The sequence below is a fragment of the Sciurus carolinensis genome, chromosome 3 (genome assembly GCF_902686445.1).
Source record: "Sciurus carolinensis chromosome 3, mSciCar1.2, whole genome shotgun sequence".
NCBI lineage: Eukaryota > Metazoa > Chordata > Mammalia > Rodentia > Sciuridae > Sciurus > Sciurus carolinensis.
In genome coordinates, this window is record NC_062215.1 from 68,812,540 (window position 1) to 68,835,752 (window position 23,213).

At 42.9% G+C, this 23,213-nt stretch overlaps 1 protein-coding gene across 1 annotated transcript; it reads left to right on the top strand.

The window, feature by feature from the left end:
* The first annotated feature begins 1,493 nt into the window (after positions 1–1,493).
* Amer3 (APC membrane recruitment protein 3) lies at positions 1,494–9,265 on the top strand. Its single transcript, XM_047546696.1, has 2 exons — positions 1,494–1,633; positions 6,623–9,265. The coding sequence occupies exon 2, from the start codon at positions 6,643–6,645 to the stop codon at positions 9,067–9,069; it is 2,427 nt and encodes an 808-aa protein (XP_047402652.1). The 5' UTR covers positions 1,494–1,633; positions 6,623–6,642; the 3' UTR covers positions 9,070–9,265.
* Positions 9,266–23,213: the final 13,948 nt, after the last annotated feature.

Below are 23,213 nucleotides of genomic sequence, written 5' to 3' on the forward strand. Positions count from 1 at the left end.
AGAAGCTAAAGTCCATAATTAATTATTCTCATATTTTATAAGAAACATAAAAAGGTCCTTAAATGTGGAAGAATGGAGAGCATGATAAATGTCTAATGCTTATTAATTTTACAGGACTGTGGACTGATGGAGCCCTATCCTTGATTCCCAATGTGTGGGTCAAGGAGACAGATCCATCTTTGCCTCTAAGAGGTGAAGACATGATGGAGGAGACCTTACTGGCTAAAACTACCAGAAAAGGTCAGGACTATACCTACAGCGTGTTGGGTGGGCAGTGGGGGTGGGGTGTCACAGGGTGCCCTCTGAATTAGACACAGGATAGAAAGAAGCTTCAACTCCAAGAAATGGAAGAAAGTAGTGATAGGTCATCCTGGAGGAGCTCAGGGTGGGGTCCAGCTCTTACTCTGTTGACTAATTATAGCAAAGGCTAATAGATTATGACCAACCAAACCAGTTCAAATGGGAGGGGGGGCACTTCATGTCCAGTGTTGTTTGAAAAAAGGAGCCTGGAGGGAACCCTCTAGGCTCAAGGAAAGGTGTGGTCTTAGTCAACTACCAGAGCCCTAGATTAAGAGAAAGTCTCTGATGCCTATTTTCAGCCTTAGCCCAAGCCTACACTGGGATCACATCTCTTTGCCTACACTCACCTCTCTTGTGGAGATGAGCCCCTTCCCAGCATCAGCAGTGCACCCTCCAGCCTCCCCAGCCCTCATCTTTGCCCCCATGAGTCCTGGAGTTCCTTACTCTATACTTTATCCCTGACCCCCACACTTATGCTTAGTACTGGACTCAGCCTGAGGACTCTCATACTCAGCTCTGTAGGGAAGGGGTCCCTACAGCATTTTTCTCCCTCCCCAAGATTGCGACAGGTCACAGCACCAACAAAGCCCATAAAGTACCTTTAGGGGAAGCTCCTTTTTCATTCCCATTAATAATATAACCAGGTCCACTACAGACATGTAAAGAAGATTCTGGAAGACCCCACCTTGCCTCTCCAGACTGGCCTAACCCTTCTCCCAATCCCGCTCCAAATCCCAGGTAGGCTCAGTATGACGTGGCCCTTCCAAGAGAGTTAGGGGTCTGCAGTAGCTGGAGCGCAGGGCTTCAGGGGGAGGGGCGCCCACACCTGTGGTCTCCAGGGAGTTGGGACTGAGGCGGGGATGCGGTGCGGAGGGCCAAGGGAAGACGAACAGGCCTGGGCGACGCAAAGCCACAACCCAGAGGCAAAGACACAGAGACAGAGACAGGGGAAGAAACAAACACAAAGCGAGATAGGGCGAGGTCGGTGCAGCGGCGATGCACTGAGGCGGCGGCCCTCTGGGAGCAGTCCCCACCCGGGCCCGGTAAGCGTCACCTCGCCCACCACAGAGCGGGTCGCCTGCGTCGGACTGGCTCCCAGTCCAGCCCCGCCCCCTCCCGTCGCCCTGGGGCTGTTTAACCCTCGCCTGCCCGTTCCCACCGCTGCGGCTGAGCCCCTCCAGCAGCTGCGGGTGGGCGCTGGTTCTCGGCTTCCTGCCACCCCGCGGCTGCGCGCTGCGCCGGGAGCTGACCGTGGTGCTGAGCGCGCTGCTCGGCTAGCACACCGCGCGGGTGCTGTTACCGCCGCGCCCTGCGACACTCCTGGGCCCCAGCGGTAAGTCGCCGAGATCCTGAGAGTCTTCATCGGTCTCTGTCCCATATATGTGGATTTGGGGGTGGAGGATAATTTGGTAATTTTTGTTCGTTCTCTAGAACGATGTGCGGAGGACCAGGATGGTCATTCCCTCCACCCTGCGGTGCTCAACGCGGATGGTGCAGGGCCTGGGGTCTAAGGGTGGTGACCCTTTTAGGTTTGGGAACGAAAGAAATTCTCTCCCTGCGGGTGCGTGTGCAAAAGAAGAACGGATAAGGTTGTGGAGGCCCATATTCTCTGGTTCGGGCAGATGAGGAACGCCCAGGGGCTCCCTCAAAGGTGGGCCAAGACCTTTGCTCCCCCCAAAAGCCCTTTGTCTCCCCAGCGTGGGGGTGGGGTGCCTTGGTGATGCTTTTACCGCGGATTCTATTTCTGCTTTATTCCTCACCCTACCCCCACCCCAGAAAACAAGAGCTTTGCCTTCTCACAATGGCCTTCACTCCATCCATCCAATGACAAGGCAGCCTATTACAGAAATAAACTACCGCCCCATAGCCTCCACCCATACCCCAATTTCCAAAAAGTCCCTGGGCAGCGCTCCGTTCCTAGGTCTGCTCTTTCTTATCACCATACACCTGTCTTTGTATTTCACGGCTGTGACTTTCCTGGATACTGGGGTGGGACAGGGCAAGGTATAGCAAATACCAAAACCACTAACCAAACATTTTATGTCTTAAAATTTTTCTGTTGCATGTGTGTTCCTCCAAGGTTTTTATTTTGTTCCATGAAACTAAGCATCCAACCACTGGTGTGTTAAAAGTGGAAAGAAATGCACAGCATTACCTTCTCAAAGGCAAAAGAAAATTTCAGTAAGCTGAGCTGAAGTTAGACATCATGCAGAAAATTGTACAGCAGAATGATTTGGGGTGCTCAATTTACAGTAAATCCATGTCTTTGTGTGTGCAGTGTCAGGTACAGATATGGGAGTCTCTGCCATCACCTCTTCTCTGCTGGACTCTGGTCTGGCTTCTAACACACCTCCTTGACTTCTCTCTTGCTCCACCTTCCATTTTTTATTTGTAGCTGAAGTCACCTATAAAAGCTGAAAATTGGCCCTGTCACTTGCTCTTGATGGGTGGTTCCCCATGACTCAAAGATTAAAAGAAAGACCTTTCCTCAGACTGTAAATCAGGTGTGGTCTGTCTAGCCGGTATTCTGGACTTATTCCACTTACTTGCTGCTCTGGTCACTAGGGCCACTTTCAGATCCTTGAATAGATTCTTTCCCTGGTTCCTTGGGACCTTTTTGAAGAGGGTTTCCTCTGACTAGAATATGCTTTTCCACATCTTTTGCCTGGTTGTCTTTTGCTGTCTTCTAGGTTTTGGTTTAAATATCACATCCCTGAAACAGAACTCATAGAATTTACAAGTTTGTCTTAGAGATGAGAGACTTATCCTAGGGACTTGGTGTCACCAAGACCTATCTTAGAAAAAGATACCCATAAACATTTTATAGAATTAAAAATTCCCCCACAAATTGCAGATCCAGCAATCCTATTTGGGAAACTTAAATGTAAAATATGGCTAAGGTATCCCAAACACATAAAGTATTTCACTTAAATAATAGCTGGAATTCTAGGCCTTAAAGAATTTCAATTTAGTTGAGGAACAAGATGAAGCACCAAAATGAGTAATCAGTGGTTGCCGAGTAGTGCAGACCAGAAAGGGAGGGACAATTTGCTTTCCTTTTGGGTGAAGGGATGTGTCACATGGTGGGGGAGGACCTGTCATGTTTCCTGCTGAGCTTCCACTAACAAGTCTTTAGCCACAGGGTTACAAAGCAGAGTGTGCATTTTTGCCACTGAGAACCTAGACACATTTGGCCTTTGCCCTCAGGCAGTGACAGTGCCAGCATCTGGATGTCCACATAAATCCTATTCTGCCCCTGAGAACTGTCATGGGAGCTGGCTGCTCAGTCTGCCTCGAGCCAGGGAGTTTTCACCCACATAATATGAAGGCTACACATTTCCAAAGAGACAGGCTCCATAAAATATTTTAATGCAGAAATTGACCACGGTGAATACTTAATAGAGTCCGTGTGATTGCTCCAGTACTGCTGTATCCAGTTCATTGTTTTTTACCTCAGTACTTGTTGTCCTTTATATGCACAGATTGCTAAGTAAACTCAAAAACAGTGTTGTCAATATTAGGCACACCAAGTCCAGTCATTGATAGCCAATGACAGCTATTTTAAAGATCATTTTCCAAGTTCAGGGGAAAGTGAAATTTCCAACAGTTCATCATTTGAAATCAGTTGATTGCTCTGAGAACTGAGAAGCCAGTAGTTTTATTTATAGAGATCTCTATCAAACCATTTTAATTCTTGCAATTGCAGAATTCTGCACACAGTGAAATAATTCTCTTTGTAGCCTGGTTGAAGTTATTTGCAAGAGTGTGGTAATCAAAAGATTTTTCTAAAACATAAAGAATGGTAAGTGAAATAGAGATCTTGGAATGAGTATCTCCAAAATTTCTTGCCATCAATGTTATATTACCTTCAATTGTAATTTTTCTAAATTTGTGTAAACTACCCTTGTTGCCTGTAATCTTCACTTTCATTGTGTTTTCCCGAACTCCTCATGAGAATGCACTTATTATTCTACTTTAGATTTCTTCTAGAAGAGAATTTGAACTGTTGATTCATAGGACATCAGGTTCAAATCCCAGTTCTGTCACTTACCATTTATGTGACCTTGATCAGTCTATTGATTTTTCTGAACCTGAATTTATTCTATGTAAAATGGAGGTTTTATTTTTCAATAGTTTTTTCTTTCTAAAGTCATGGACCAAGTTCTGTGCCTGATTAAGTGAGTGTGACCAAGACTCAAGTGTGGGTCAAAGTGTGCAGCAAAGTCTATCAGAGCTGGGTGAGGTCTTATTTAAGCTGCAAAGGAATGTGTGAAGGGTTTGCAGCTGCAGGATAAGAAAGGATTGGGCGTATGCCATCTGGCAGCAAGCAGAAAAGACAAAATGACAGCCCAAGGCATGGTTCTAGTATCCAGGGTGCTGCCACCAAAGGCCAGCTGGTGACAAGCCTGAGTTTTGCAGCTTTCCTGGACATGATGCCTACTCCTTCTCTCATCCTCCAATCGAAAGTCTTAAGTGCCCCTCAGAGGAAAGGAAGCACTGCCCACAGGTGGGAACAGGTGGAGGCCCATCAGCTTGTCCCTGTGAGCCTTGGCAGTGCAGCTCTGCCCACTGGGCTGTGAGACAGCCCCTCTCCTCACCCATGTCCTCATGCAGAAGCACCTTAGAGTTTCACAGGTCAAGGAGTACTGTCTGGTTGTATCTCTACAACTTCTGTGGGAATGGGTCTACAGATACATAGGCTCCATTGGCCATGTGCTTTCTGCCTGCTACAATTCTCCTCACAAACTGGGAGCTGGGGAAAGTGAATGCAGGGCTATCTGCAGAACCATTCTCAAGGAGAAGGAGAATCAAAGAAACCAGTCACAAACTTTCTCTTCAGTCTCTCTCTCTCTTCTCCCGCTCTCTCTCTCTCTGGCCAGTCTGTGGACAACCCTTAGGTCACTCATGAACAAGGAAAGTAAGGAAGGGGGCATTGGTAGGGAGAGTGTGTTTCAGTGTTTCAGGTGAAAGGAGAAGCCATGATGGTGTGGTAGGCAAGAACTCAGAAGGTTCTTAACTTGTACTCACAGTTTTGTCCCTGCTCTTTCTGGGCTTGGAGGATCTTCAAACTTACCCCAAGAGCAGCATGTTAAAACTAGATCCTTGCTCCTCTCTCCCACAAGCCAGCTCCTGGCACAGGCCCCTTCCCCCACCTCACTCAGTTCCTACCCTATCTCTTTCTTTGACTTTTCCCATCGTGTTCCATTCCATTCTCTTGGCATGAATTCAGGCCCTCCAAATTCATGACTCCCTGCCAGATTCTCTTTCTCCATGTGGTTGCTGAATCTTTGGAAGACCTAATAACTTCACCCTCATAATGACGTCTACTGCAGTCCCCTTCCTCAGCTAATTTGAAACTTTTCTTGATAGTTGTCTCTCTTCATTTATTATATCCTCCACCCAGATCCACCCACTCATTATAAGACCATTGTGGCACTACACTGACTTCAGGATAAGAACAAATAGCCCAGTTGTGCCAGGACAAGCAAGTCTTTAGCACTCTTTCTACCTTAACCTACTTCCACCCCAGGGCAGATTCCAGTGCCTTTCCCATGGAAGGTTTCTGGATATGAGAATCCTTCTCGGGATGACACTACAGACACCAATATCTGTCAGTAAGTATGCATAGAAGGTGACACTGCCTGTCATGCTCTGTGTCTCCCAGTTGGCCTCTACCAAGCGCACACTGCCTCCCACTGTGAGGTTCTCTCTCCCTTCTGTCCTAAAGCTCTGCAGGCTGTGTCTTGCCCCATGACATCCCTGTAGATTGAGTCTTGCCTCAGCAGAAAGGTTTCTGGTCTTGGACGGCTAGCTGCCTCAGGCCTGGGAGGCAGGCTGGTGTGGGTATCCTCTCAGCCATCTTAGCAAATGAAGGAGGCAGTTTACTTGATTGGATCCTCTGCTCCATCCACTCAGAATGGCCATGATCCTCCTAGGATCTGGTGAGGGTGAATGAGGTGTTATTGTTGATTACTCAGACTTAGAAATGGGAGTCTAAATTGATCAGATGAGCTGAGAAGGTGCTTAAGGGAGTTGAGGGCTCACAGATGCAGCATGCATCAGGTCACAGACCAGCAGCAATCATTTTGACTCCTACCGTGTGCCTTTAGGCATGTGACTTTACTGCTCAGGGCATCACTTGTCTATAAAAATAGGAGTGGTGCATGAGGGTGAGGCTGTTTCATTCCACTCTCCACCACCACCATGGAGGACCCACTGGGACCCAGGTCTCTGCTGCTGAGCAAGTCATGTGACAGGGTGGGCAGAGGTCTTTGATACCTTCCAGTCTCTGATACTGAGTACCGCCTACTTTCCTCCACAGTTGCAGGGGTCACTGGCAGCATGGAACTGAAGAGGGGAAAGACCTTCATCAAATCCAGCCTGCAGATTTCCCATGAGAAGCCCCCAGATACTGCAGCCACTGCTGTAGCCACAGAGGATGCAGGTTCCTGGTCAGTCTCGCTGGGAGGGCAGCAGAGACCCCACTGTGAGAAGGGGTCTGAAACCAGCTCCAGCACCCAAGGGTATGATCGATGCCCCAACAAGGGGGCACAGACTGACCCTGAAGGGGGTCCTGCTACCTTCAAATTGGTACGGAAGAGCAAAACTCATGAGAGTGTTCCAGGGGCCAGCAGGGCAGCAACCACCACAGGGCAGCTGGTGGGTAGTGCAAGCTTCCCAGGACCCACTGACAGCCAGCGCATGATTGACTACCGCCACTTTGTACCCCAGATGCCCTTTGTGCCAGCTGTGGCCAAGAGTATACCAAGGAAGAGGATTTCTTTAAAAAGGCCCAAGAAGTGCTTCCGGAACCTATTCCATATCCGCAGAAACAAGACAGAGAACTTGGCCTCACTGGCAGCCAAAGGGAAGAGCCTGTCCTCCCCTGGGGACCCATCAGATGCTGCAAGGCAGAGAGGCAAAACCTTCTTTTCCCAGGGTGAGAGGCTGGGGCTGGATGACCTGTGCCAGGACCTGTCTGACAGTGAGTTCCTGCCTGACTCACCCTTCGACCTTTGCAGTGCCCTGTGTGAGGACGTAGCCTCCCTGAAGAGCTTTGACTCACTCACAGGTTGTGGGGAGATCTTTGCAGATGAGAGCTCGTTGCCACCTCTAGAGCTTAGTGAAGGCCCTGAGAGCCCAGCTCGGGTGTCCCAAGCCTTGGAAAGCAAGGAATCCAGGGGCCCTTCACAAGACAGTGTGGAACAGCTGGCTTCACCTGCCCAGAATGAGGTGTTGGATTTCACCAAGTTCTGGGAGAGTGTGAATCGCTCTGTGAGGCAGCAGCAGCGTGCTCTGCTAGGCCCATGGCTGGCAGGTCCTCAGGGGACAAACACAGACCAACCCAGGCCAGATACAACTGGGTTGGCAGAGTTGCCCCTGTTCCCCTGCAGGGACCCCCCAAGTGGCTCCAAAGCCAGCTCTATAGACACAGGCACCCCCAAAAGCGAGCAACCAGAATCTGTATCTACGAGTGATGAGGGATACTATGACTCCTTCTCCCCGGGTCTTGAGGAGGATAAGAAGGAGACCCCAAGCCCAGGAACGCCTGCAGCTGCCTTCCCCAGGGACAGCTACAGTGGGGATGCCCTTTATGAGCTCTTCTATGACCCCAGCGAAGGCCCTGTTGGACCAAACCTGGATGATGACTTGTGTGTGTCTGAGAGTCTGTCAGGACCTGCCTTGGGGACACCACTGTCCATGTGCAGCTTCCATGTGGGGGCGGAGGAGAACCTGGCCCCAGCACCAGGCCCTGACTTGCTTAGCCAGGGCTTCCTGCAGAGCTCTTGGAAAGGCAAGGAATGCCTGCTAAAGCTCTGTGATACAGAGCTTGCTATCACCATGGGCATTGTCAACTGGCTTCGCCGTGCCCCACCTGCCCCAGTCCCTGCCCCTGGGGAGCCTACAACCTCATCTGGTCCACAGCGGGCCCCTAGAGGACCAGCAGAGAAGCTAGAGGGCAGGGGAGAACAGGCCTCAGATGCAGGCAGAGCCACAGTATGCTCAGCACCCAGCAGGCAGCAGCTGTGGGCTCACCCAGCCACTAAAGGTCTGCTTGTCAAAGAGGGTAATGTCCCAGGGGAGACTGCAAGGGAGACTGGCACCCCGCCCAAGAACTCTCTAGAGGAAGAGACACAAGGATACCCTAATGCTTTGTTCTCCTCTGTGGGGTCTTCAACCAATACAAGAGACGTTTCCAGTAAAGGCAAGGCTCCAAACTCCACTGCCTGGCCTGGCTCACAGAAGGAACCCAGGCCACCTGAGAACCTGAGGCATTCTCAAAGCCCATGGAGGCCAGGGCATGGAGGAAATGCTCTGGATGTAGGGCCCACCTTGGCAGGCTATGTGGCCCATGTGGCAGCCTTGCAGATCCACCCAGACAACCAGCCTCCCAGGCAGGACATAGGCAGTGGACCCTTCAGGCAGACTCCAGCCTGGGACCCTGACATTCTGCAGCAGAAACAGACCAGCAGTTCTCCCAATGGGGTTGCTGTCTGTGGCCTCCCCATCCAAAACAGCCCACAGGACCAGAGTTATCCAGGCCTCATCCTGAACCTGAGCCAGCTCAAGTTAGAACCCTCCAGACTGGGTGCCCAGACCTGTGCCTCTGCGGAGGACCAGTCAATGCAACTCAGTCCCAGGGCTGTGGCACAGGCAGCACAGAGGAGTCAGCTGGACTCTGAGCCTCCCATAGCTCCTACTGCTGGGCAGAATCCCCGGAGATATCCCTCGGAAATCCTGGGCCTCACTTTGGACAGCCAGCGGTAGGTGGGCTTCTCTGCAAGTGCTCCACATGCTGCCACAATCTCCTGACCCAAGAGGGCCTCCCTTGAGGCTAGTTGGAAGTTGGGGCTCCCAGGCCGACCAAGACTAAGCCCCATCTGTAGAACAGGTTCACCCTCATCAGGAGCTGTATCTTTATGGTCACATTCAGGAGAATGGAGGAACCAAATTTTTACCTTTTGTCCAAAACTGGAGGACTGTGTTGGGGGGAGGGGGCAGAACTGAAGCAAGTGGGGGGAGGGGTGGATTTTCATGTGGAGGCATTCATGCCTGAACCCAAAGTCAAGGACAGCTCAAAACTGTGAACTCTTAGATGCTCCTCATGCAGTATGTCCAAGAGGAGTTCAGACTTGAGACCAACAGGAGAAAATGGTCCACACTATAAAATGAGGGGAGGCTAAGAGAGCCAATGTTTCTGCTTGGGTGTGTGAGAAGGATGATGTTCAAGGCTTGGAACAGGAAGCAGATGGGGATGAGCTCGGGAGGGCCCACTGGCCTCACCTCACTAACTCTGCCCAGGTCAGGTGCCACAACACACTGGGGGGATTGGAAGGCTCATACTAGGGAATATGAAGCAAAACCAGCCCCATCACAGCAAGAGCCCTGAATCTGCCAAGGTCCTGCATTATTATGCAGCCCTACCAGAGCCAGCCAAAACCTGCCTACCCTGTTGATGAGTGTTTCTAGATTCTCTGTGACAAATCAACCTGTGCAAGTAATGATTGCCTTCAACTTGCACTCTCTAAGACAAGCATAGCAAAGTGCTCTTTGGGAAGAAGTCCATTTTTTCTTTCCAAATCTGCAATTCTACATTTTAGTGGCAAAGGCCTTTCTCTCTGCACCCTCCACATAGTCAGCATCCCCATTCCCTCTTCAGGAAAACTTGCTTCTGAATGGGTTTTTTTCCCCACTCCAATGGCCACAGCACAAAAACATTCAGATCTATGAAGAGAAAAGACAGCTGGTGTCCCCAGGAAGGGTCAGTGTCCATTCTGGCCCAGTGTCAGGGCAGCAGGTGCAAGGACAGACAACCCACTTGCTTTCTACAGGATTAACTTCTATCTCAGCCAAAATGCTACAGTCAGAGGCAAGGGATGGGACACTACAGGCAGCTGTGAAATTTTTTTCTAGGGGAAAGTGGGTGGGTCAGGTTGTAGACAAACTGTTAGAGAAGTCACCTTTCATGCAGAGCTTCCATGGGAAGGGAAGAGAGATGCACCAGCTCTAACTGTGGGAAGAAATCAGAGGAGGAATTTCAGACAAGGTAGAATAGAGATGGTACCTCTCCTGAATATCTGACATTTGATTTCAGGCTAGAAATTCTGTGGCCTTCATTCATAGCAGCTACTGATACATGCTATGTGCAGGATGCAAGCCGCATACTGTAGGTTTTAAAAGGTACAGAAAGGCTGTTGACTGGGCCTATCCAGACCTGGTACAAGAGGGAGGTTTAAGACTACCTCTCCCGCACAACCACATCTGAATCCTCCTTCCAGGACCCACACATGTGATCAAAACAGTCATGAGCCTGGCTGTGAACAGGTTTATATGGGGATCAGTCTGCCTGACCCCTGCATCATTCTAAAAATGCAGTTCTTATACTTCAGATCTGGACCCAAATGCAGAGTCCCATGTGACCTGCCCATGGACAGATAGGGCGTGGGGTTAGTCAGGTTACAATCCCACTCCTGGTTCCAAAAACCCTCCTCTTTAGCAGGCTCTGGACTCTCCTGCTGAATTCTGACAGCAAAAGTCTCTCTTGGAGCCTCCCCCATCTTTCTTTCAGGCTATAGATATCTGAGCACCCAAGGGGTACCAGCCACATGTCTTCCGGGAAGCAGGTTGAGAGAACAGGGAGAGGCTACCCTCCCTCAGTTACAGCCCTCTGACTTTGTATTGTATCTGACAGAGTAAGTCCTCAGTAAATATGTGTTGAAAGAATGAAGTGTTGAAATGCTAAATATGGTTTTCTGATTTCTTGTTGACCATGAGCCTTGTGTATGGAGAAAAGCCAAGCAGAAGTTTAAACATGACTTTGCTTGAGAGTCAAATGCCTTTCTCATGGCAGGGGACAGTGTTTCCTCATCATGCCTTGAGTCACAGTCACTTGTGGTGACTGGGGAGAACCCAAGAGCATTTGAAAGTACAGGAACCAAGACCATCCAGGCCCAGAAAGAAGGGCCTAGAATTAGCAGTGATGGGGGACCAATGGGCATCCAAGAACCCAAAGCCATGGGTCGGTCTGCAGAGACCCAGCAGCAGAGCTAAGGAAATGCAGAACCAGGGTCATGTCTACCTGGGAGGAACCACAAGGCCCAATAGCTCTGCACCTGGGAAGTGGTTTAAACAATACCAGCACCCCAGAGATTCTCATTCGGCCATCTCAGGCGGGGGTCCCAGAAGTGGTCAGCTAGGCAACTTGCTGGGAGAATGGAAGAAAAATGAGGAAAATTGCCCCTTTTAGGGGTGATTTCTCTCCACACTCCCCACTCCTCAGGCTGCCCTCCCCAGTAAGAAAGGTCCTGACAGTGCCAGTGTAGACAGACTCCATGAGCCTTAGGGTGACCCCCTGAAAAAAAAAAGAGGGACTCTAGTCAGGTAAGGTGTCTGATCCTAGGCTGGGAATGGAAGAGGTCTGGGTAGACATTTTCAGAACTCTCTGGTCATTTCTTTCATTCTTTATTTCCTTCTCCTCTTCCTCTTCCTCCTCCTCCTCCTCCTCCTCCTCCTCCTCCTCCTCCTCCTTCTTCTTCTTCTTTCTCTCTTTCTCTCTCTCTCTCTCTCTCTCTCTCTCTCTCTCTCTCTCTCCCCCTCCCTCCCTCCCTTTTGATACTGAAAATTCAACAAAGGGGCGCTCTATCACTGAGGTATACCTCCATCTCTTTTTCACTTTTTATTTTTCTTTATTTTGAGACAGAGTCTCAGTAAGTGCCAAGGATGGCTGAGGCTGGTCTTGAAATTGCAGTCTTCCTGCCTCGGCCTCCAGAGTTGCTGGGATCACAGGCATGTGATAGGCACCAGGTTCTCTGATTGTTTCTAACCATCGTTGTTCACATACAGCTGTAGAATAAAAACTGGAGAAACGCATCCAGCTGTCCCACAGAGGCTGAGTGGCTTATCTAGGATCACACCTCAGTGACTCGGGGAAGCTGAGACAGGCTGGGTGAGGCTGGGGTGAGGGGGCAGGCTGGACTGGGATGAGGCTGAGATCAGGAGACTGGAAAAGGGTAGCGGGTGAGGCGAGATCCTGCCAGCTATATCAGGGAGTGTGTCTTACCCTCCTTGGTTTCCTATTTATTTTCTGTAATGGGACTAAATACATGGGATGAAAAGTCAAAAGGCGCAGAATAGAAAACAGTGAGTGAAAATCAAATTTCCATCTTTCCTCCCTTTGCTGTCTGTTGTTACAAAATTAATTCACATTTACTACAACCAATTCAGGCAAAGCTGTGGTGCAGTACCCTCTTCCTCCCTCTTTCTCAAACTCTGGTGTGTGTCCTCAGACGGTTTCTGGCCCATGACATAGACACATGTGACCTGTGATCTTTTTTTTACTGCCCAGGACTTCCTCCTCAGGCTTGGAACCCCCCCCCCCAACCACTCCTCTGAACAACTGCAAGGCAGTTTCAAAGGTGACACTTACTTGAAACCCTCCCCAGTTGTTGGACATTCAAGTCATTTCCTATATGTGTTGTTATAAACAAGGCTTCATTCACTCTTTATTCTCTATTCTTTATTAAAATCCTCTTCAAAATTGTGAAAACAAAACTTACCTTAAACAATGAAAGGATGTACGTTTATAATGAACAGAGCTCTCTGCTTCCATGACTCCACTACACTGCTAATTGCCCATCCTGATGTTAATGTCTGGACTTCACATTCACATTCAAACCCACCATTGAGACAGGAGTGATTTTTATTGCTGTTGCTGTTGTTATTACATGTAAAGACCTGGAAGTCATCATTCTATCCTTCAACAAGAAAAGCTGGACTAACTGAGTATCAGTGACTTTCCTTGACATATCAGAGAACTGAGGTCACAGGCTCACAACCTCCCCCGGCCCCATCCAAGCATACATTCAGAGAAATACTGGGACCAAGATCTGTAGCCTGGAGGGAAGTCTAGAGATACCTAGAACCTGCAGGAACGCTTGAATAGAAATTCTGACAAGTTGTTGCAGACTGAGTGGGAAACTGGGACCTGGGGGAGAAAGGAGACCAACAGTTCATGAAGATTTTCCTCCAGGAACCAGTTCATGGGTATAGTAGGAGTGGGGGGCATTGGGAAACCCTGTGACTTTTCCCCCTAACAAATGCCTCCCTTGAAGGAGAGTGGCTCCCCAGGGTTATGCTGAAATCCCCACACTGAAGGAGAGAACCCATCCCTCCAGAACTCTCTAGCCTTTCTGACCCACCTAAGGAAAATAAACAACTCAAGGAACAGACAGAAAGGGATAGGGATCCACAGAGATGGACTGGAAACACTGGGCACAAAGGGACCAGACTTAGTAAAGCCAAGTGTGAGGTCCTGGGTTCTATCTCCAGCATCGCATCATCATCATAACAACAACAACAACAACAACAACAACCATACCATTATCAAAATAACCTATTGGCCTCTGTACCTGTTGCCCTATATAACATACTTGGCTTTGGACAACAATTTACAAAGCAATGTTTCAAAGGACAAAATTATAGCGGTTTCATGATCTTAATTGGCTTTGGTTTTGACTCTAGAATCAGGCAACACTTCATTTCATAAAATAGTATAAGTATTTCAATGATCTGAGCTGAAGAGTTTCATTTTATAGATAAAGACCGAGAATGCAGAAATGAAGAACAGAAAGAAGATTGGTTATTTCAAAGTTATGTTCCTTGTGAGGCAGAGAGAGGAAGACAGAATATTTGAAAAATGGATTGGTTAATATCAGATTACTTCAGATTACCTTTTTTTTATTTTATTTATTTTTTGATTCATCATACCCAGATGGGGTACAACTTTTCATTTATCTGGTTGTACACGAAGTAGAGTCACACAGTTTGTGTAATCATACATGTACACAGGGTAATGATGTTTGTCTCTTTCCATTATCTTTCCTTCCCCCACCCCCTCTCCACCCCTCATTTCCCTCTACACAATCCATCCTTCCTCCTTTCTTCCCTTACCCCCTCTCCCCTCCCTGTTATGTATCGTCATTCACTTATTGGAGAAAACATTTGGTCTTTGGTATTTTGGGATTGGTTTATCTCACTTAGCATGTCCCAAAGGACTTAAAATCAGCATACTACAGTGACACAGCCACATCAGTGTTGATAGCTGCTTGATTCACAATAGCTAGATTTTGGGATCAACCTAGATGACCTTTAATAGATGAATGGATAAAGAAAACTGTGGTATATATACACAATGAAATATTATTCAGTCATAAGGAAGAATAAAATCATGGCATTTGTAGGTTAATGGATGGAGTTGAAGAATATCATGCTAAGTGAGATAAGGTTACCTTTTTTGTGTGTGTGAAAGGATTAGAGAAAGAACTTCATTATCATGTCCATTGAAACTAATCTGTTTGGAAAATTCAGCTGTTTTCTCTTTCCTGACTTCTCTGAAGTTTGGGTAATAGTTAAAGGCAAAAGAAAAAAAAAATGCCTGAATAGACAAAGCAATCATCAGAACCATATTCATATGTGACAAAGATAATAGAATTATGTGATTTATATATTAGGGGCTCTAATGGAAAAAGTAGACAACATGCAAGAATAGATGATTTATGTAAGCTAATAGGGTCTTCAGGAAAAAAATCAAAAGAAAATATAAAATCAAAAACCATCTCAGTAATGAAGAATGATAGTTATGATCTCACAGTAGACTTAAGATAAGTAGTAATCAGTAAGCTGTGTTATAAAATACCTTGAGACAAATGAAAATGGAAACACAACATACCAAAACTTCTGGGAGGAAAACAAGCAATGTGAATAGGGAAATATACACTCATAACCCATCCATTAAAAAAAGAAGAAATTACACATCCATGAGCTTTATACCTTAAGAGGCTGGAAAAACAAGAGAAAGCTAACCCAAAGCTAGCATAAGGAAAAAGATAATAATGATTAGAGTGGAGATAAGTGAAAATAGAGCATAGAAAACAATGTAGAAAAATCCACAAAACCAAAAGTTGGTACTTTGAAAGGATCAACTAAATTGACAAGCCTTTAACTAGATTGAAAACAAAAAAGGAAAGACTCAAATTAGAAATGAAAGTAGAGACATTAATACTTGCTTTACAGAAATAAAAAGGATTACCAGAGAATGCTATGAATGTTTGTATGCCAAGATATTGAATGATCTACATGAAATGGACAAATTCCTAGAACACACACTCACCAAAATTAATCACAATAAAAAAACAAACATAAAAAGACCAATAATTATGAAGATTGGATCAGTAATCCTAAATCTCTTAACAACAACAACAACAAAAGCCCAGGACAAGATGACTTCACTAGTGAATTAATTCCCGAAACTGTTTTTCTGTAGAGCAGTACTGGGGATTGAACCCAGGGGGACTTTACCACTGAGTTACATCTCCAACCATTTTTATTTTTTTATTTTGAGACAGGGTCTCACTTAGTTGCTAAGGTTGGCCTTGAACTTGCAGTCCTCCTTCCTAAGCCTCCCAAGTCTCTGGGATTACAGGTGTCTGCCACTGTACTCCACTCCCCGAACATTTAATGAAGATTTAACATTGCTCTTCAATCTCTTCCAAAAATAAGAGGAGGAAGAAAAGGAGGGGAAGAGGAGGATAAAGAAGGAAAGAACACTTCCTAATTCATTACATGAGGCAGTACTGCTATGATATCAAAGCAAGATAAAGACACAATAAATTACATACAAATATCTCTTGTGAATACACAGTTGTAAAAATCCTAAACAAAAATACTAGCAAACTGAACCCAGTATCATGTTAAAAGGATTATATACCAAGTGAGCTTTAATTCTGAAGTGAAAAGATGTTGAAACATTGAAAAATTGAACTGTAATTATAGCATGTCAATAGGATGAAGGAGAAACCACATCATCATTTTAATCAATGCAGAAAAAATTGATAAAATCCAACACCTTCCCGTGATAAAAATACTCAATAAACTAGGAATAAAAAGAAACTTCTTCAACATGATAAGGGGAGTTTATGAAAAACCAACAACTACCATAGTCCTCAGTGGTAAAAGACTAAAATCTTTCCCCTAAAATCAGGTGCAAGATAATATTCTATTTCACTACTTCTACTAAACATGGTTATAGAAGTTTTAGCCAGAGCAATTAGACAAGGAAAAGAAATTAAATGTATCTAAATTGGAAAGGCAGAAGTAAAATTATATCTGCTCCCAGATGACATGATTTTTATACATAGAAGCCCCTTAAAATTCACAAAAAAAATGCTAGAGAAAATAAATTAATTCACCAAAATTGCAAAATGCAGAGTACATAAAGAATTACTACTATTCAACAACAAGGCAATTTGATTTAAAAAATAGACAAAGGGCCAAGTGCACTGGAGCATGCCTGTAATCCCAGCAACTAGGGAGGTTGAGACAGCAGGACCATGAATTCAAAGTCAGCCTCAGCAATTTAACCAGGCCCTAAGCAACTAAGCAAGACTGTAGCTTAAAATAAATTACAAAAAGGACTGGGGATGTGACTTAGTAGTTGAGCACCCCTGGGTTCAATCCCTGGTACCAAAGGGAGAGGGGAAAGGACAAAGGACTACAATAAACAATTCTCCAAACAAGATACACAAAGGCCCAGTAAGCACATGAAAAGATGATCAGCATCCATAATCATTAGAGAAATGCAAATCAAAACTATAATGAGATACCACATCACACCCAGTAAGATGACTGTTAAAGAAGAAAACAGAAAAAGCATTGGCAGGTATATGAAGAGATCAGACCCCTGGTGCATTCCTAGTGGGAGTGTAAAATTGTACAACCTTAATAGAAAATAGTTTAGCAGTTCCTCAAAAAATTAAACATACAATTACCATAAAAATAGAAATAGTAAATGCAACATACTATGAACATAAGAAACACACACACACATTTACCTGGATAATCATATTCATATTTCAAAGAAACCAAAGAGAACATTTATAAAAACTCACAGGGTTATCGAGAGTGGACACCTTAACTACAGAGGATCAAGAATAAGAATTATGGTGAACTTTTCATCAGAAACCATGAAATAAATATTAAAATAAGTTCTTTAGACAGAAAGAAAATTATATAGGTCAAACACTTGGACCTACATAAAGAAGGCAGAGTGTCTGAAAATGAATAAATTAAGGTAAAATAAATGATTTTATTTTTGTTATCCTTGTTGATTTGAAAGATAACTGTCTGCTTAAAGCAATGATAGTAACAATATAGTTGATTACTATATTGTAGTTGGTGTTTGCAGCAAATGGGTAAGTAACATGAGTAACAGCAGTCCATAGGGTAGAGAAGGAAAGAATCGACCAAACCATTACAAGACAGCTGAGATTCATACTACAGTGACGCAGCCACATCAATGTTTATAGCAGCTCAATTCACCATAGCTAAACTATGGAACCAAACTAAGTGCCCTTAAACAGATGAATGGATAAAGAAAATATGATATGAAATGATATATATATGCATATGTACATGTATATATATATATATATATATATATATATGATAGAATATTTCTCAGCTTTAAAGAAGAATGAAATTATGGCATTTGCAGGTAAATGAATGGAGTTGAAGAATTTCGTGCTAAGTGAAACAAACCAATCCCAAAAAACCAAAGGCCGAATATTTTCTCTGACAAGCAGATGCTGTTTCATAATGGGTGGTGGGTACGGAAAAATAAAGGAATTTTAAATTATGCAGAGGGGAGTGAGGGGAAGGATGGGCAGTGGGGATGGGAAGAAGGGTAGAATAAGACAGATGTTATTACCCTATATATATATGTATGAAAAAATTTTTTTTTAAGTTGGAAAAAATACCCCCACAAAATAAATAAAATAAAATTAGGGCTGAAAATAAAAAAAGATAGCTGAGATACACATGTGATGTGATTTGAAAGTGAACTTAGATTATTTTAAAACTTAGATTATTTAGTGTTTATGTCATAAACACTAAAGCAATCAGTAACAAAAACATTTAAAGAGTAGAAAAGACATGTTAAAATGGGAATAAAGAACCAACTTTTTGTTTTGTTAATTTTTTCAATGGTTTCTTTTGTTTCAATTTCATTGATTTTAGCTCTGATTTTAATTATTTCCTATCTTCTACTGTTTTGGGTGGTGATTTGTTCTTTTTCTAGGACTTTGAGATGTAATGTTAGGTCATTTATTTGTTGACTTTTTATTCTTTTAATAAATGAGCTCAATGCAATGAACTTTCCTCTTAGTACTGCCTTCACAGTGTCCCAGAGATTTTGATATGTTGTATCAGTGTTCTCTTTTACCTCTAAGATTTTTTCATTTCATTCTTGATTTCTTCTACTATCCATTCATCATTCTATAGTGTATTATTTAGTCTCCATGTGTTAGAATACATTCTATTTTTTATTTTATCATTGATTTCTAACTTCAGTCCATTATGATCTGATAGAATGCAAATTGTATTTACTATGAGTTGCTTTGTGGCATAAGACATGTTCCATTTTAGAGAAGCACCCATGAACTTCCAAGAAAAAAGTATATTTGCTCATTGATGAATGGATAAAATATTCTATATATGTCTGTTAAGTCTAAATTATTGATTATACTATAGTTATATAGTTTCTTTGTTTAGTTTTTGTTTAAAAGATCTGTCCAGTAGTGAGAGAGGTGTGTTAAAGTCACCCAGTACTATTGTGTTGTGGTCTATTTGATTCTTGAAATCGAGAAAGGTTTGTTTGAAGTACATAGATGCTCCATTGTTTGGGGCATAAATATTTACAATTGTTATGTCTTGCTCATGTATAATTACCTTCAGGAAAATGAAATGACCTTCTTTGTCCCTTTTGATTAACTTTGGCTTGAAGTCCACTTTATCTGATATGAGGATGGAAACCCCTGCTTGTTTACACAATCCATGAGTGATGTGTTTTTTCCCATTGTTTCACCTTCAGTCTGTGGACGTCTTTGCCTATGAGGTGGGTCTCTTGGAGAACAGCATACTGTTGGGTCTGGTTTTTTAATCCAATCTGCAAGTCTATGTCTTTTGATTGATGAGTTTAGGCCATTTAACATTCAAGGTTATTATTGAGATATGATTTGTTTTACTGGTCATTTTGGTTTATTTTTGGCCTTTAATTTGATTTAGTTTCTCCTTTGACCTTTCCTTTAGTGTAGTTCCTCCCTTTGCTGGTTTTCACCTGTTTTTTTTTTTTTTTTTTTTTTTTTCACTTCATCCTCATGGAATATTTTGTTAGAATGTTCTCTAGTGCAGGCTTTCTAATTGGGAATTCTTTTAACTTTTGTTTATTATGGAAGGTTTTTATTTCATCTTCAAATCTGAAACTTAATTTTGCTGGATATAAAATTTTTGGTTGGCATCCATTTTCTTTCAGAGCTTGAAATATGTTGTTCCATGACCTTCTAGTTTTGAGGGTCTGGGTTGAGAAATTAGTTGAGATCAGAATTGGTTTTCCACTATATGTAATTTGCTTTTTTTCTCTCATGGTCTTTACGATTGTATCTGTATTCTGTATTTTAGTCATTCTCATTATAACATGTCTTGGTGTGGGTCTGCTGTAATTTTGTACATTTGGGGTCTATAAGCCTTCGGCATTTGATTTTTCATTTTATTCTTTAGGTTTGGGAAATTTTCTGATATTATGTCATAATAATTAGAAAGATAATTAGAAACTATTTTGAAAATTTATACTCAAATAAAATAGAAAATATTAAAGACATTGATAAATTTCTATAGAGACATATGACCTACCTAAACTGATTCAGGAGGTGAGGTCACACTTGATTTAAACAGAACAATTTCAAGTAATGAAATAGAAAACCCATCAAAAGCCTACCAATTAAGAAAAGCCCAGGACCTGGCTTGAGAAATTAGTTGAGATCCGAATTAGTTTCTCAGCCAAGTTCTACAAGACCTTCAAAGAAGAATTAACACCAATACTCCTCAAATTATTCCATGAAATAGAAAAGGAGGGAACCCTTCCAAACTCATTCTATGACGCTAATATCACCCTGACACCAAAACAAGACAAAGACATCAAGGAAAGAAAATTTCAGACCAATATCCCTGATGAACACAGATGCAAAAGTTCTTAATAAAATTCTGGCAAATTGCATACAAAAACATATTAAAAGGATAGTGCACCATGATCAAGTGGGGTTCATCCCAAGGATGCAGGGTTGGTTCAACATATGGAAAGCAATAAACATAATCCATCACATCAATAGACTTAAAACCAAGAGTCATATGATCATCTCAATAGTTGCAGGAAAAGCATTTAACAAAATACAGCACCCCTTCATGTTCAAAACACTAGAAAAACTATGGACAGGGGAACATAGCTCAATATCGTAAAAGTCATAAATGCTAAACCCAAGGCCAACGTAATTCTATAAGGAGAAAAATTGAAAGCATTCCCTGTAAAAACTGGACCAAGACAGGGATGCCCTCTCACCGCTCCTATTCAACATTATCCTTAAAACTCTAGCCAGGGCAATTAGAGAGAAGAAAGAAATTAAAGATGTAAAAATAGGTAAAGAAGAACTCAAACTATCATCACTATTTGCCAATGATATGATTCTTTATTTGGAAGATCCAAAAATTCCACCAAAACTCTTCTAGAACTAATAAATAAATTCAGCAAAATAGCAGGATATAAAATCAATACCCATAAATCAAACTCATTCCTATACATAAATAATGAGTTCACTGAAAGATAGATAAAGAACACTACCCATTCACAGTAGCCTCAAAAAAAAAAAAAATAAAATACTTGGAAATTAGTCTAACAAAAGAGGTGAACGATCTCTACAATGAAAACTGCAGAATACTAAAGAAAGAAATTGAAGAAGACCTTAGAAGATGGAAAGACTTCCCATGCTCCTGGATAGGCAGAATTAATATTGTCAAAATGGTCATACTACCAAAAGCATTATACAAATTTAATGCCATTACTATTAAAATCCCAATGACATTCTTCATAGAACTAGAAAAAGCAATCATGAAATTCATTTTGAAAAATAAGAGACCCAGGATAGCCAAAGCAATTCTTAGTGACTCTACTATAGTAGAGTAAAACAGACATTATTACCTCATGTACATATACAACTGCATGACTACTGTGATCCCTCAGTATGTATAGTCAGAGAAATGAGGAATTATACTCCATTTGTGTATGATTTATCAAAATGTATAAATGCATTCTACTGTCATGTACAACTAATCAGAACAAATTAAAAAATTTTTAAATGGAAATAAAATGACTCATATAAGATGCCATCAAAATTGTATATGTTACAAAGAACAAAATTGATGAACCAAAAAGGGAACTGGGCCAATCCACCATTATAATCGAAGATTTCAATACCACTATGCCAATAATCAATTGACTAAATAGGCAGAAAATTAGAAGATAGGTGAGATTTTGTTTTCTTTTAGCATGTAACCACAAGAAAAACATCAGATCAACCCAACTTAAGGGAACATCCCATAAAAATCTCTGGTCAGTACGTCTAGAAATTGTAAAGTTCATCAAAAGTCTAAGAAAATGTCATACCCTAGAAGAGACCATGAAAATATAACAACTAAATGTAGTGTATATTGGCATAGAAAAAGGACTTAAGAAAATCCTGAGGAAATATGAATAAAATATGGAATTTAGTTATTAATGATGCATTGCTACTGGTTATGTAATCAAATGTACCACAGTACTACAAAACATTAATAACAGGGAAACTGCATTAAAAGTACATGCAAGTCCTTTGTACTTTTTTGTCTATACTGGAGGTTGAACCCAGGCGCACTCTATCACTGAGCTACATCCCCAGCCTTTTTCTTTTTTCTTTGAGGCAGGGTTTCACTAAGTTGACAATCTGGCCAGAACTTGTGATTCTCCTCCTTCAGATTCCCAAATAGCTGGGACGACATGCCAGCACTCTAGACCTCTGTCATTTTTGCAAACTTTTATTTGCAACTTTTCTATAAATCTAAAACTTCTAAATCAAAGAGTTTTTTTTAAGTTATGTGCGCATATGCATGTACACATATATTTTTAGATGGGTTCTCACTATGTTGCCTAGGTTGACCTCAAACTTCTGGGTTCAAATGATCTTCCTGCCTCAGATTTCTGAGTAGCTGGGATTACAGGTACACAATACCATGCCAGGTTCAAATTATATATATATATATATATACACACACACACACACACACACACACACAAACACACATCTATATGTATATATAAATATATGTATATATACATGCTTATATGTAAATATATTTCATAACATATATTTAATAAATATATTTTTATATATTGATATTTATACATATATGTGTTAAAAACTAACATGAGTGCCACCACCACATGCCTATAAATGACAACAAAAAATAACCCTCAGCTGATACTGCTCACCTCTCCTCATCATGGATACATGTTATACTGTAATGTCATGCTGTGGCAAAGAGCACAAACAGTGACATATCCTACTGGCTATAGAGTGAGTAGGCTGCTGGAAAAGTGAAGATTGGATGTTAGTGGAAATTAGTACAACCTCCTCTCATGTTACCCATCTGCTCAGTTAGGTTGGTCGAGAAGGATGCAGGACCCAGTTTTCTATAAATATTGACAGTCAGCTCAAGGTCTGGCAGTCACATTTAATGCTAAGATTTTTTTTTTCTTTTTTGCTTGATTACACTTGTCTTCTTAGAAAAACAGTTCATTTCTTACAGCTTCAGTATACTTCTTAACCAATCTCCAGGTGGTTGTGCTGGTCAGCTTAGGCTGCCATGACAAAATGCCATAGACTGGGTAGCTCAAACAACAGAAATTTACTTGCTCACAGTTCTGGAGGCTCCATTCCAAGACAAGGTATATGCAGCGTTGGTTCTTCTGAGGTCCCTCTTTGACTTGCAGATGG